At 38.7% G+C, this 14,139-nt stretch overlaps 1 protein-coding gene across 4 annotated transcripts in view; it reads left to right on the top strand.

Moving 5' to 3' along the window:
* DENND5B (DENN domain containing 5B) overlaps nt 1–14,139 on the top strand; it is a 134,489-nt gene that overhangs the window by 89,572 nt on the left and 30,778 nt on the right. For 2 of the 4 annotated variants that reach the window (XM_039333160.1, XM_039333169.1), the window contains 8 exons: nt 237–773; nt 2,471–2,702; nt 4,452–4,602; nt 6,243–6,336; nt 8,437–8,547; nt 12,268–12,399; nt 12,571–12,723; nt 13,083–13,161. In XM_039333160.1, the coding sequence (XP_039189094.1) occupies nt 237–773; nt 2,471–2,702; nt 4,452–4,602; nt 6,243–6,336; nt 8,437–8,547; nt 12,268–12,399; nt 12,571–12,723; nt 13,083–13,161 (1,489 nt within the window). The remainder of the gene's footprint in view (nt 1–236; nt 774–2,470; nt 2,703–4,451; nt 4,603–6,242; nt 6,337–8,436; nt 8,548–12,267; nt 12,400–12,570; nt 12,724–13,082; nt 13,162–14,139) is intronic. The other 2 variants (XM_039333177.1, XM_039333187.1) reach the window with 1 other exon arrangement.

Genomic DNA, 14,139 nt, shown 5'->3' on the forward strand with positions numbered 1-14,139 from the left:
TGTCTGTCCTTAGCATACAAACCCTGAAAGGTATTCCTTTTGTTTGTTTTTGTGTTTTTGAAATGATCCTCTAAGGTAAACGTATGTTGAATGTTGAATTTACTAATAGTATTTGCTTATCTGAACAAGAAGAGGATTTCATTCTGAATCCTTATATCTACATATTCTTTTCTCAGTTCAAACCTACAAGAAATAAATCTCCTCTGTTGCAAAAATGGTTTGTTCTTCTTTTCCAGGCCAACCTCTGTTTTGTGGATATTGACAATCACTTCATTGAGTTACCAGAAGAGCTTCCTCAATTTCCCAATAAGCTGGATTTCATCCAGGAAATTTCAGAAATTCTCCTTCAGTCTGGGATTCCTCTTGAGGGTCGTCATCATTGTAGTGAGAGTGCAGCCAAGTTAAAGAATCTTGTCCTTTATGACTTGGCCAACGACAAAAAGAACGGGAATGTGCCCAGCAACGCCATCAACATGTATGAGTTTCTCAAAGGCAATGAGACAATCGCCCGCCTCCATGCTTTGGCAAAGAGGACAGGAGTGGCAGTAGACAAAATGGCTATCACTGCTTCTTTGACAGAAAAAGGAACAGATGTTAAACTCCACTGTGACGAACAGGAAATGAAGGACTACAAGCTGAATGTCCAGCTCCGGGAGGTTTTTGCCAACCGCTTCACCCAGATGTTTTCCGATTATGAGGCTTTTGTCATTCAAGCGGCACAGGACAGGGAATCCTGGCTGACCAACAGGGAACAGATGCAAAATTTTGACAAAGTAAAAGAAGCCAGATGCTTTTTCTTCTTAAGCCAGAGGTGGGGAACAATGGCGCTTTTATGACTTGCGGACTTCAACTCCCAGAATTCTTGAGCCAGCCATGAATTCTGGGAGTTGAAGTCCACAAGTCATAAAAGGGCCATTGTTCCCCACCCCTGTTCTAAGCTAATTTAGCCTTTTATCTTTAGGATGCCCAAAGTTCACTGTTATCTCATATAATGCTATATTCAGACTTCCTCGAATTAAAAAGGATTTCTAAGTCAGGTTGATACAGACCTTTGCCTTAAGATTTTTATTACAGATGTAGCACAGGTAGTCCTCAACTTACAACTTTTTCATTTAACAACAGTTCAAAGTTACAACAGCATCGAAAAAAGTGACTTTGACCTGTTTTTGCATGTATAACTGTTGTAGCAGCCCCACAGTCATGGGGATCAAAGTTTGGGTGCTTGGCAACTAGGATGTATTTATGATGGCTACAATGTCCTGGGGTCATGTGAACACCATTTACATTTACAACCTTCCCATCCAGTTTCTGACTAGCACAGCCAATGGGGGTTCACTTAATGACCACACAATTCATTTAACAATTGCAATGATTCTCTTAACTGTGGCAAAAAGGTTGTAAAATTAGGCATGACCCTCTTAACAACTGCCTTACTTAACAGTAGAAATTCTCCTCCTAATTGTGGGCTACCTAAGACTGTTGTTCCTGGTTCACTCCCCCTTTTAAAAAAAATATTCCTGAGTGGAAAGGCCAGTAGGATTTGCAAAGAGGTATAATTCTACCTATTTGCAGAAAATATTTTTATATAGTTTTCCTGTGATCTAGTTAAGGCGCTCTTTTGTTGAGGTGTTTATCTCTGGGTATTTAGCTCCTAAGAAAGGAGCTGTCTCCACCTGTGTGAAGGTAGTCCTTGACTTACAACCACAATTGAGCCCAAAATTATGTTGCTAAATGAGAAATTTGTTAAGTGTGTCACACCCCATTTTATGACTTTTCTTGCCATATTTGTTAAATGAATCACGGCAGTTGCTAAATTAGTAACACAGTTGTTAAGTGAATCTGGTTTCCCCATTGACTTTGTCAGAAAATTGCAAAAGGTGATCACATGATCCCGGGATGCTGCAACAGTCATAAGTGTGAAAAATGGTGATAAGCTTTTTTCAGTGCTGTTGTAACTTTGAATGGTCACTAAACGAATTGTTGTAAATGGAGGACAATTGGTGCTGTGAAGAGTTAAAGCAGATACAGTGGTACCTTGATACTCAACTACTTTGAAACTGATCGAATCTGGTACTCAACACATTTTGATGTGAAAATTTTATCCCGGTAATTGTTTGTTTGGTACTCATCATTTGTTTAGTACTTAACACACAAGCTGGAACTTGTCGTTGTCGGCTGCCTTTTGACTCACTACATTATTTCTTATGGGAAAAAATTGTTTAGTACTCATAATTTTTGGTAGTCATCCTGCCTCCCAGAACCAATGAACAATGAGTACCAAGGTACTGCTGTACTGATTGGTGGATTTCTCAATAGTTACCTGGACAATGAAATCCAGACTATTGATTTTTCCCTATTGCAATTATCTTTGGTTATTGAACCTTGCATATGAGCAAATAATGAAATGACACAAGTACATTAACTAATATAACTAATTTTGTTCCATTTTGATTCCTCTCTTCCACTCTAGGCTTCATTTCTCTCAGATCAACCGGAGCCTTATCTTCCTTTCCTCTCCCACTTCATTGAAACTCAAATGTTTGCAACGTTCATTGACAATAAAATTATGTCCCAATGGGAAGAAAAAGATCCATTTCTACGAGTGTTTGACTCTAGAATTGAAAAAATGAGGCTCTATAATGTCAGGATTCCCTCATTAAGAACATCAACATACCAGAAATGCACCACATTAAAAGAAGCAGGTATTGGTAGATTTTCTATGATAAATGATTTTTTTTTTAATAACAAGGGGGAAAAAATAGCCCTATTGCTTTTTGGAATTGTTTGAATAAAGATATCAGGATTTTCAGTAGTAATTTATGAATAGTAAATTTGGGGGGAAATTTTGTCCATCTCTGTAAAAGTATATTTAAGTCTCTAAGTGAATCTAAGAAAGCTCCGATGTCTGAGTTGGGCCTTGTTTATTCTAACATACTTTCTGTTCATTCATTTGTAAAGTTTTCTAGTGGGGATTCTGCTTTCAGTAAAAGTTACTGCAACAAGTTTAAACCCAAAAGATCTAAAAATAGACAGAATAAATTCAACTTTATTCTGCACAGGAGTTGCTGTCGATCTAGGGCTGCAAAAGTGGATGGCTAGTGTGGTTAGTACCAAATTTGGTGCCCAATTTGGGGAGAGGTTGGGGAGATTAAGGAGAGGACTGAATATCTTAAATCATTCAAGTTGAGATGTTGTCTTTTTAATCCAGGGATGGGAAAATCCCTGGTTAGGGTCTCTAAGGGGATTAATTGTATTGCTCCCAGAAGCTAACCATCAGTGATTATTGATTCTGCTAGCAAAAGTGGTTAATCGATGGCACATTGCAGTGTTTCTCAACCTTAGAAACATAAAGAGGTATAGACTTTAAGAGGTATTGACTGGCTGGGAAATTCTGGGAGATGAAGTCCATACTTTTGCACACTGCTCAGGTTGAGAAACAATAGCTACTGTATTTTACACCATGTGGAAGCTTCCAAGTATCTTTCAAAGACACACAATCAAAAAGCACATAACAACTATTGATAAACTGTGGCTTTTCCAAAATTATGATTCACATCAGAGTGTGAAATCCTTTCTACAACTCAGAGCTATTGTGCATTGAGACAGGAATCCCTAGCAAAGATCTCAAAATGCATGATGAATTTTCACAAACTTTGGAAATCACAGTTTGAGCTCTATAAAATTTCATGCAACATTTCAGAAATTCTACTTTTAAATAAATTATGGAGCACTCCACTGTATACATTTAGGAGTACAATCAACATCTAGTTTATCCATGATTCACATAATCAAACTTCTTGGTGAAACCAATGGGTTATGGGAGACTTTCTGCAGCAGACAATGATTCTAAATAAATAGTACCTCAATAATTGATGGCCAAGGACAGTGGGCACACAGGTTGGAGACTGAAAAAGATTTGAAATTTGATAATTTTTCAGCAACCTCAGCATGGAAAAGGTTACATTTAAATAATTGACTTTAAAATTATTTTCCCTTACACATTGTCTTAATCTAAGAGGGTGACAGAATTGAAGTGACATCAAACAGTAGCTCTAATTAGCTGAAGCTTTTTTAAATACAGTAACAGTATGAATATTGAGGAAAGATGTTGAATTTCTCTCTGTTGTGTAACTTATCTAAAGGAACTCTGTTGGAGGTGACCTACAATTTTCCCTTTTTCCCTCAACAATCTTTAGCCCAACTTTTTATTTCTGTCTACAACTCCAGTGATTTGTCAGGAATGAAGAAATTCCCTGCACTTTCCTTATTTCTACTTAGTCTTTCAAAAATTTGAAATAAGGGCATCAATTAGTGGGTTATTTTTTGCCTCTTCAGAATGAAATGACAAAATAATATCTAGATGGGCAAGGTGCAAAAGTATATGTGATGCTACCGTACATAGGTAGAATTTCTCTGTTTAAAAACTCCTAAGTATTGTCTATTGCTTTCAGCTCAAGCAATTGAACAACGGCTGATAAAGATGGATCACACTGCAATTCATCCACATTTGCTTGATATGAAGATAGGTCAAGGCAAATACGAGCAAGGTTTCTTCCCCAAACTTCAATCAGATGTGTTGGCAGTTGGGCCTATCAACAACAAGTAGGCTGTATAAAGCATTTAATAATCATAGTTTGTGTGTAGCAGTGTAATGATATACGCTAATTCTTTTGTTTACTGGAAATATGGGTAGTCTGTTCCTTCCCCCAAGCTCTTCCACCAGGTGCTTTCTAGATACTGGATCTATAAGTCCCAAAATTCCCAACTATAATTACAGTTACAGTGTATCTGGCAGGGGTTTTAAGAAGACTCTCTAATGTATTTTCTCTCGGTTCCCTGAAGAATATCCAGAAATGACAATGAGAGCAGCCTCTCTCCTTATGTAGATCATAATAAGTAGCATAACTTATATACTGCCCTTACCTAAATCAGTATAGAAGCTAATATTATTACAAGTCTTTCTCCACTGGTCATTACATTCAAATCTTGCTAGTGGAACATTGCATGTTAGCAGATAGATTTTTCAAGTTCAATCCAATGTTAAAATTTTAAGACTTCCATTCTTATTCTTATGTTCCTCAGTCGAATTAAAAAAAAACAATTTAATTAAGCAGGAGCTCACATTTTCATTTAGGTTTTTTTTTTTTTCAATTTATCTCTAACTGCTAGTTAACTTGGAGTAATCAGAAATGATTGCGGCAAAATCTAAATGATTAAATAAGGTTGCTAATACGCTAATCTCAGTTAATTATCCTGTAATCCTTTGTAATTACTTATAAAAGAACTTAAGTATTTGCATGTAGTGCAAGTTGGCAAAGTAATCGGGAAGTATGTATGAGATCAGATAACCCACTATTTTGATTTATATTTTTCATGTTTTTTTTTAAAAAAAAACAAAAGTGGTTAAGCACCCTGTAAATGGAAATACTTCTCTGAGTGAAAAACCAAGCGTTTTTCTGGGATAGGGTTGGTGTAGACCAGTGGTTCTTAGCCTTTTTGAACGAATTGCCCCCTTGAGCAATGAGGAAGTTGTCATCGCCCCCCTCCCCCAACATAACCTCTCAATTATAGGAAATAATTCTTCAATTTATGCAAACACTTTTTTTGTTTTCTTTAAAATTGTCATCAGGACATATCGATGCAAATAATTTATTTCCAATCTTTTCCCATATCTCCCATATTCTGGCCAATGGAGTGCCACTGTATGGGTAGAGGCTGCTGCACAATGCGCATGAAGATAAGCGATGCGTATTCACATATGTACGGCGTTCTGTACTGAGGCTAGCTGGAGGAACATTTGAAAACACAATTCAATCCACTAATAGCAAGCGATCTGATGTTTTTGTACGACAGATATACAGCGATTCACTGTACAAAAAAGTCTCAAAAGTGTCCCCAAAACATCTCACTCCATCGCCCCCATATTGCCCCCTTTTCATTCCTTTGCCCCCCTGTCATCCCTTTTCATTCCATCGCCCCCCGGAAAAATGAAATCACCCCCTGGGGGGCAATATCGCTCAGGTTAAAAACCACTGGTCTAGACAGCCTTTGAAATGTTTTAACTGTATGGTTCCATTGGCTAATATTTTCTTAGTTATTTCCTTCATTTTTTTGTCTGGTTCATAATGTGCCCTTCTGGGCAAATTCCCTTTCTCAGATGTGCATGTGTTTTCTATGAAATGAGCAGGTGTGACATTTGTTGCAGTTTGTTCTCCTGCTTCTTTTCTATTAAATAACTGTAGCCGGTGGGTGAGTCGCAGTGCTACTGCCCAGCGAAGGAAAGATCGTATTCGACAACATTCAGAACACATTGGCCTGGACAATGAGTTAAGGGAGGTAAGTGCTGAAATTAAGAACTGATAAAGTCATGGGTTTCTATAAGACTCAGTAATTTGTAGTTAATATAATATTTTCCAAACTCTGCTTTAATGACTTAATAACGTGCAAGGAAAAACTATCCATTCAGGATTTTTTGTATGTATTTGATTGTTTGTGCCTTCAAGTCTGTTTTTGATTTCTGGCAACTGCCTAGACAAATTTCTGCAGTTTTCCTGGCAAGGGTTTTCAGAAATGGTTTGCCATTGCTTTCTTCCTAGGGTTGAGAGAAAATGACTAGCCAAAGGTTACCTAGATCAGGGGTCTCTAACCTTGGCAACTTTACGACTTGTGGATGTCAAGTCCCAGAATTCTCCAGCCAGCTTTGCTGGCTGAGGAATTCTAGGACTTGAAGTCCACGAGTCATAAAGTTGCCAAGGTTGGAGACCCCTGACCTAGATGCCTTCAGGCAGGACTAGAACTGATCATCTCCCAGTTTCTAGCCTGTTGCCTTAATTATTGTATCAAATTGACTCTTGATTCGTAACCAGTGCAAACTGCAAAATAGATGCATAATTATTCAATTAAAACATATTGAAAGAAAAAGCATGATGCTAAATTGATTAACAAAATCTGGAATTGAAAGAAAAAGCATGATGCTAAATTGATTAACAAAATCTGGAATGTTTGGATTGTTCTGGGGTTTTGATAGAAAAAAATCCAATGGGATCTCTGAGTGCTTTTATGGGATGAATGATACAAGGCCCCTTGCCCCTCACCTCAGCAGTTCCCAGCACAATATGCCCTGCTGAGTGGCCATAGAGTAGTTTCACTCTGGCTTTGAGAAGGAGGCGGGAGAAGAGAAATGGTTGCTCAGCCCTGGGCAAATAAATGGCTAAGAAAGAAGCTCAGAAGAGTCCCATGTTGATCTTGCTGTGGGTAAAAAGGGGCAGTAGAAGTTTTGAACAGGCTTTCAAAATTCTGTTAATGATACCTGCAGCAATAGGGTAATGTTCCTGGAATTCCTGTGTTGTCCATTTCTTGATTTTGCCTACCTTGAAGAGCTGGGACCATCTTTATTCTCCCATCTCCCCTGTGTCTTTTTTTCCCTCTGACCCTCTGCCACCAGAGACTTCCGCAGGCCTATCTCTGACATTGTATATGCCTTCCCTTCTTTTCTTGTCCTGCTCTGGACCTCCTTAGCTGCTACCAGCATTACAATGTGTCATGTCCCACTAATTCACTCACTGTTCTCTTGCATCCTATGCCTTCCCAGAACTACTATTGGTGTCCTTGGCTTCTTTCCATTCTTATCTCCCTCCCAAATTACTTCTGCTCAGAACAATTGAGTTTCATCCCATATTGCTACAAAATAGTCCCATTTCATCCCATGGATGGACCAGAACTCTCAAAAATACGTGTTTCAGTTTAGCTATAGCTTGTTCCCCTGTATGGAACAGTTCATACACAGAATATTTAATGTATCCCTTTGCATTTTAAACCAGAACAATTCCAAAAATGTTGACAACATTATTCAAAAATCATCTCCAATACCTTTTTTAAAAATCAAATTCAGTAGGGAATATATTGAGGCTGAAGTACTCATAATGCAATTTTGTTGCACAGTCTGAATGTGCTTCTCACTAGTTTTCATAGGAAACTTAAGTTAAACTAAATGAATAAATAAATGCCATGTTATTTAAAGTAAACTTACCAGTGCAAGGTATTTAATCTTGCTATTACAAGGTCATATAATGGAAAATGATCTGCTTATAGATGTATTTGAAACTGGGAGATACATTCTTTCTTAAAACAAGAACCTGTCTATGTTTTTTTTTCTTAATTTGCCATTTTCTGGCCCTCTGTAAAAAATATCAATTAAAGCACAATCTTTTCAAGCCATTGTTCATTATTCTTTTAGGTGGAATGAGCTTTGAAAACATGGCTTTGTGTTGTTGTAAACTTATTCCATGCTTTATTTATTTATTTATATATCTATGCTGTGTTTACTCCCTGGCTTTCCTTTGGGATGTTTTCCCGTGACTCACATGCATGCGTATTTCATCATTTTCTTTTTCTCTGTCTGCTGTTCTGCCATGGGTTCTGTTTGCCTCCTCCAAGCCATCAGAGGAGTTTTTGATTCGCCAGAACTCGATGGCATTCTGGGAGTGGGATCAGGGCCTGCCCCCTCCTTTACGGCCACCTAAAAAATCATTCTCTGAATGTTGCCTGGTACGTGCTGTTCTTTAATTTTTTTGCCCCCCAAGAGCTGCTTCCTTAATCACGCTAGCCACTGCTGTTTTATCTGGTAGACCATCATGCACTCCTCTGTGGTCATTGAAAGTGTGGTTCTAATTGGGCAAGTTGTCCCCACAGCACCGGGGGGGGGGTATTCCATGCATTACAGTAGGACATCTCAGAAAACCACCAGATTCATCTTCATGGGCTGGTGAAAAATGAAAACGTAGACTTCAGTACTGTAGTTATATGACTTTAGACTCTAATTTTAATGGTCATACTAGGAAACTCTTTAGATGCCTATGTGTATTACTTGGGAATATGCAAACAATTGTATATTTGAGAGACTGCATCTTTTGAGGATATTTACCTGTCCTGCTATATTGGATAGGTTGGACTTGCTCTAGGTCCCTCCATTCAGTGTCACCTGGCAGAACTAGAAGTTGAGCCTCTTCCATAGCTGTGTTTACTGCATGGAACAGTCTCTCCCCTGAGTTATGGAAAGTCCCAATCTGTCTTGCCTCCTGAAGGGACATTAAATTCATGGATCCGATCTGGGTCAGTCACTGGGACCAGAGGTTTAGTCTTCCGAGCTTTTGGACTCATACTGAGCCCATCCTCATTATGGTCATGTGTTTTTCCTCAAGCATTGGAGTGTGATGGGAAGTGAGCTGAGTCTTTTTTCTGTTTTTTTTTTTTAAAGAGAGTACCATTTTAGTGCTGATGGTAGGCTAGTATGGTATGTTTTAATCTTGGTGTTTTTCTTATTGATGCATTTATTAGTTGCCTAGGGGTGTTTTACATAATATAGGTGGTATGCATTTTTTCAGATAAAAACATAGCATATTTTTCATAGTGAAAATAAAATGGGCATTTTAAACTGTGAGCCTGGCCAGACTAGTTTTCCATAACAAGCCTGGCCAGACTAGTTTTCCATAACACACACTGTTGCTCTCTCATGCACACACATCTGCACACAGACACACAAGTCTGTATCATACTGATGAGTTCCAGCATGTTCTTAATTACCCCGATTATAATATCAGCTCTTTTTTGTTGTTGACTCCTCACCTGCTTCTATTGCAGCATCCTCGGTGATTATTTGATGGGCTTTGGGCCTCTAGAATTGGACAGCTGCATGTTCTCCAAAATCTGTTCCTAGCTGCCTCACTAGCTATAAATTTTTTTACATCTAAATTTAATTAGATGTAGTCTGTAAAAGAGTCCATAAAGATAATATCACTGGGTGTTTACTCTCAATTATCTAATTAGAACCTTCCTTTGAATGGCCAGCACGAATTCCCTTCCTATTCCTTTTCTTTTTTCTTTTTTCTTAATTTGTTCATTACAATGTTCTCTCTTTTTCCCAGTTAGTTGCTGCTCGATTATATTCAGAATAATTTGGGGGGAGGGGGAGGAAGTAAACTATGGAATGCTGTTACAAAATTATGGATTATATAACATACCCTAAGCTTAGGAGGAAGTTGGAAGTTTTGAGCTTTCCCAGTGTTGATCTTTACCACCCTTCATAAAGATTTGCATACTACCCTACTTCAAATGATTTTTGGCAGTATATAGTAAAACAATTTTAAAAAACTAAAAAATATAAAACATATAAGGAACGGTTGCGAGAATTGGGTATGTCTAGTTTAACGAAGAGAAGGACAAGGGGGGACATGATAGCAGTATTCCAATATCTCAGGGGCTGCCATAAAGAAGAGGGAATTAAGCTATTTTCCAAAGCACCTGAAGGCAGGACAAGAAGCAACGGGTGGAAACTAATCAAGGAGAGAAGCAACCTAGAACTAAGGAGAAACTTCCTGACAGTGAGAACAATTAATCAGTGGAACAGCTTGCCTCCAGAAGCAGTAAATGCTCCAACACTGGAAGTTTTTAAGAAGAGACTGGACAGCCATTTGTCCGAAATGGTGTAGGGTTTCCTGCCCGAGCAGGGGGTTGGACTAGATGACCTCCAAGGTCCCTTCCAACTTTACTACTATTACTACCTGATGAAATTGACATAAACATAATACAATAATCAATTCCAGAAGCAACTCAGATCTACTGTCTGCACCACAGCTCATTGGAACAATTTGATCTTAACAACATTGCCAAAAGTGAACATGTCAATGTATTCCATAATGTAGAGGCCACCCCTGAGAAAGTGTCCTCCCTTCCACCTCTTGTGGAGTGGAGACCCCAGCAATCCTTCTTGGGATAAATGCTGAGATCTGGCTTATTCTGATCAGGAGAAATACTTCTATAGATACACCTACCTGACAGTGTTGGTTTTAAGGATAAAACCAACACTGTGGACAGGGGCTGGAAGCCTACTGGTAATCAATGCAGTAAATTCCACAAAGATGTAACATTACTTAACTTGTAACTTCCTGTTATTGGGGTGTTGCATTTAGGTCCCATTGCAGCTGGAGAGTCATTTTCAAGGGAGGCCCCGTGTAAAGCATATTGCAGTAGCTGAAACCTAAGGCAATGAGTACACGAATCGCATTTGTTAGGGTTTTCCAATCCCAGGAGATCTGCAATTGACATGCCAACTGAAGCCAGATGAAAGCTTATCCCCCATATGCAAAAAACCTGAAGATTTCATGAAAAGATGTTTCTGATCTTCAGATGTATTTACTAAGGAGGTCTGCTCTTTGAGAAACATCACAGGCTCAGCCTGGTCTGTTTGTTTCTCCAAGGCCAACCAGCAGAAAGATTGATTGATTGATTAAATTTCTACATTCTGCCCCCATCTCACCTCAGTGACTCTGAGTGGTTTATAAATAAAACATAGAGTACTATAAAAACACATTAAAAACACAATTAAGAACAAAGTTAAAAATTAAGAGGTAAAGGGAGTAACCAAGTAAGCAAGCAACCCTCAAGCAACTAACCATTCCTAGGATTGCATATCATTCTTAGACTTCTCCCCATGCCAGTGGGGAGAGCTGGGTCTTGACACTCTTCCAGAAAGCCAGAGTTTTAGCCCTGCTTTCTGTTAAATGTGGTAATTGTGTATATATTGCGTCCTCTTAAAAACAGTTCCCATAGATGCCCATATTATTCCTTAAAACATGTTGTTTCTGCCTTCATGTAAGTCAGTGGTTCTCAACCTTTTTAATGCCGCAACCCCCAACTGGTCGTAAGTCAAGGACTACTCAACCGGTCGTAAGTCGAGGACTACTCAACTGGTGCAGCACTGTTTGCAGAATGGGACTTTTGGCGGGCTCAGCAGAGCAGAGACAGCCTGGACAATTCCTATTGGCTTTGAAAGCCAATAGAATTAGACTCTATTCAAGAGAGTCTATTCTATTGGCTTTCAAAAGCCAATAGAATAAAAGAGAGTAGCACAGCTAAGGAAAAGGGGGAAAAAAATGGCGGACTGCATTGTTTGGCGACTCCCGTGAAATGGTCGTTCGACCCCAAATGGGGTCCTGACCCACAGGTTGAGAACCACTGATGTAAGTGCTTTACATAAAACAAGAAAAAAACCCTAAAGGATAGGGTTCCTCATGATAATGCTTTTGTCCAGAAACATTTTTTTAAAAAACCCTTTTGCACTAGTACCCTTTGTTGCCAGCTTCAAATTGTCGTGATGTATAGTTATTACATTTTGGTACAAAGTGAATTAGTCATATGAGAGTAAGCAGGACAGCGCCACCTGCACTATTTTTGGGTGTTCATTCATGTTCTCTTTTCTTACTGGATTAGAAATACATGCAAGAAGCAAGGACCCTGGGGAAAAATCTCAGACAGCCCAAACTCTCTGATCTTTCTCCTGCTGTAATTGCTCAGACAAATTGGAAATTTGTCGAAGGTTTACTCAAAGAATGTCGAATGAAGGTAAGTTGGTTATATGTACATGCACAGACAGAACATCCATGCTATGAAGTTAGGGAGTCTCCCAACCCACAAATGCTTGTTGATTTTGCTGTTCTGGTATTTTGAGTTGAAGAGCCTTGATAACTGGTCATTGTCCTTCATTCTAGTGTCCTTCATTCTGTTTGTTTGCAGACCAAGCGTATGTTAGTAGAGAAGATGGGTCATGAAGCCGTGGAACTTGGCCATGGAGAGGCCAACATCACAGGTCTAGAAGAGAATACACTAATTGCTAGTCTTTGTGATTTGCTGGAAAGAATTTGGAGCCATGGATTACAGGTCAAACAGGTCAGTGACTTGAAAATTCAGATATACTCGTCTTCTATATTACTTCCATATATTATTTTGCCCAAAACATTCATTGCTGAATAGTTTGTCCCTCATCTTGGAAGAGGTTTGGAAATGTTTAAACAGTATTTCAACAGCTTCACAGTGAGAACAATTAAATCTGTGTAATGGCTTGCCTCTGGAAGTTGTGGGTGCTCCATCACTGGAGGTTTTCAAGAAGAGACTGGACAGCCATTTGTCCAGAAGGGTAAAGGATCTCCTGCTTGAGCAGGGGATTGGGTTAGAAGACCTCCAGTGTCCCTTCCAACCGTATTGTTCTGTGTTCTGTGTTCTAATTATCTGTTTGTTCTTATAAAAAGGGGAAATCGGCATTGTGGTCCCATTTAATTCAGTACCAGGAAAGAGAAGAGAAGCAGGAGCAGCTTGCAGAATCTCCAGGTGAGTATTACAGATATTTGCAGGGATAACATCGCAAGAAGATTAGCAAAACTGTTAAGAGATAATAAAGGAGAAAGTAAATGACAGCTTAGCCCTGGGAGAGGATGGATGCAACAGAGACTCAAAAGGTTTTTCCCCCCCAATCTTTTTAAATAATCGCTCTTTGGACTTGAAATACTGGACCTTAAACCATCTGATTTCTATTCAGCAATAAAATTATATCTTTAGTGGTAGATGAATATTTACGTCCAAGGATATAATGTCTCAGATGGTCTTGCATAGTTGCAGCATTTTAGTGTAAAGTATGTAATGAAATTAAATATGCTATTCTTCTTGTAAGTCAGGATGAATGATGAATGATGATTTTAGTCAATCAAAGAAACTATGATTTAATAGCACAAATCAAAGATTTACTTTACCTCTTCTAGGTACAAATATCCATTTAAGCAGATTTGTTGGCATACATTTTTATTTCTAATGGTCTCTTTCACTCTCTGATTAGGAAGGTACAAATATTTGTCAGTTGTGAATGATAATGAGCATTTGGGAGAATAAAACAAAAGTGAAAATCTAAGGATTCAGTGGGATTATATGACTGGAGTGAAAGTAAAGTCTTTCTTTTATTCCAGTAAGGAAGGATTAAAATTCTTTTCCCACCTGTTAAATTGTATAAATATTTAAGTCTTTATCTGGTCAGAATGAATAACTCTACACCAGTGGTTCTCAACCTTTTTAATGCCGCGATCCCCAACCGGTCGTAAGTCGAGGACTACTCAACCAGTCGTAAGTCGAGGACTACTCAACTGGTGCAGCACCGTTTGCAGAATGGGACTTTTGGCGGGCTCAGCAGGGCAGAGACAGCCTGGACAATTCCTATTGGCTTTTGAAAGCCAATAGAATTAGACTCTATTCAAGAGAGTCTATTCTATTGGCTTTCAAAAGCCAATAGAATAAAAAGGAGTAGCACAGCTAAGGAAA

The sequence above is a fragment of the Crotalus tigris genome, unplaced genomic scaffold (genome assembly GCF_016545835.1).
Source record: "Crotalus tigris isolate CLP2741 ecotype Arizona unplaced genomic scaffold, ASM1654583v1 scf7180000017625.6296891, whole genome shotgun sequence".
Classification (NCBI taxonomy): Eukaryota; Metazoa; Chordata; class Lepidosauria; order Squamata; family Viperidae; genus Crotalus; species Crotalus tigris.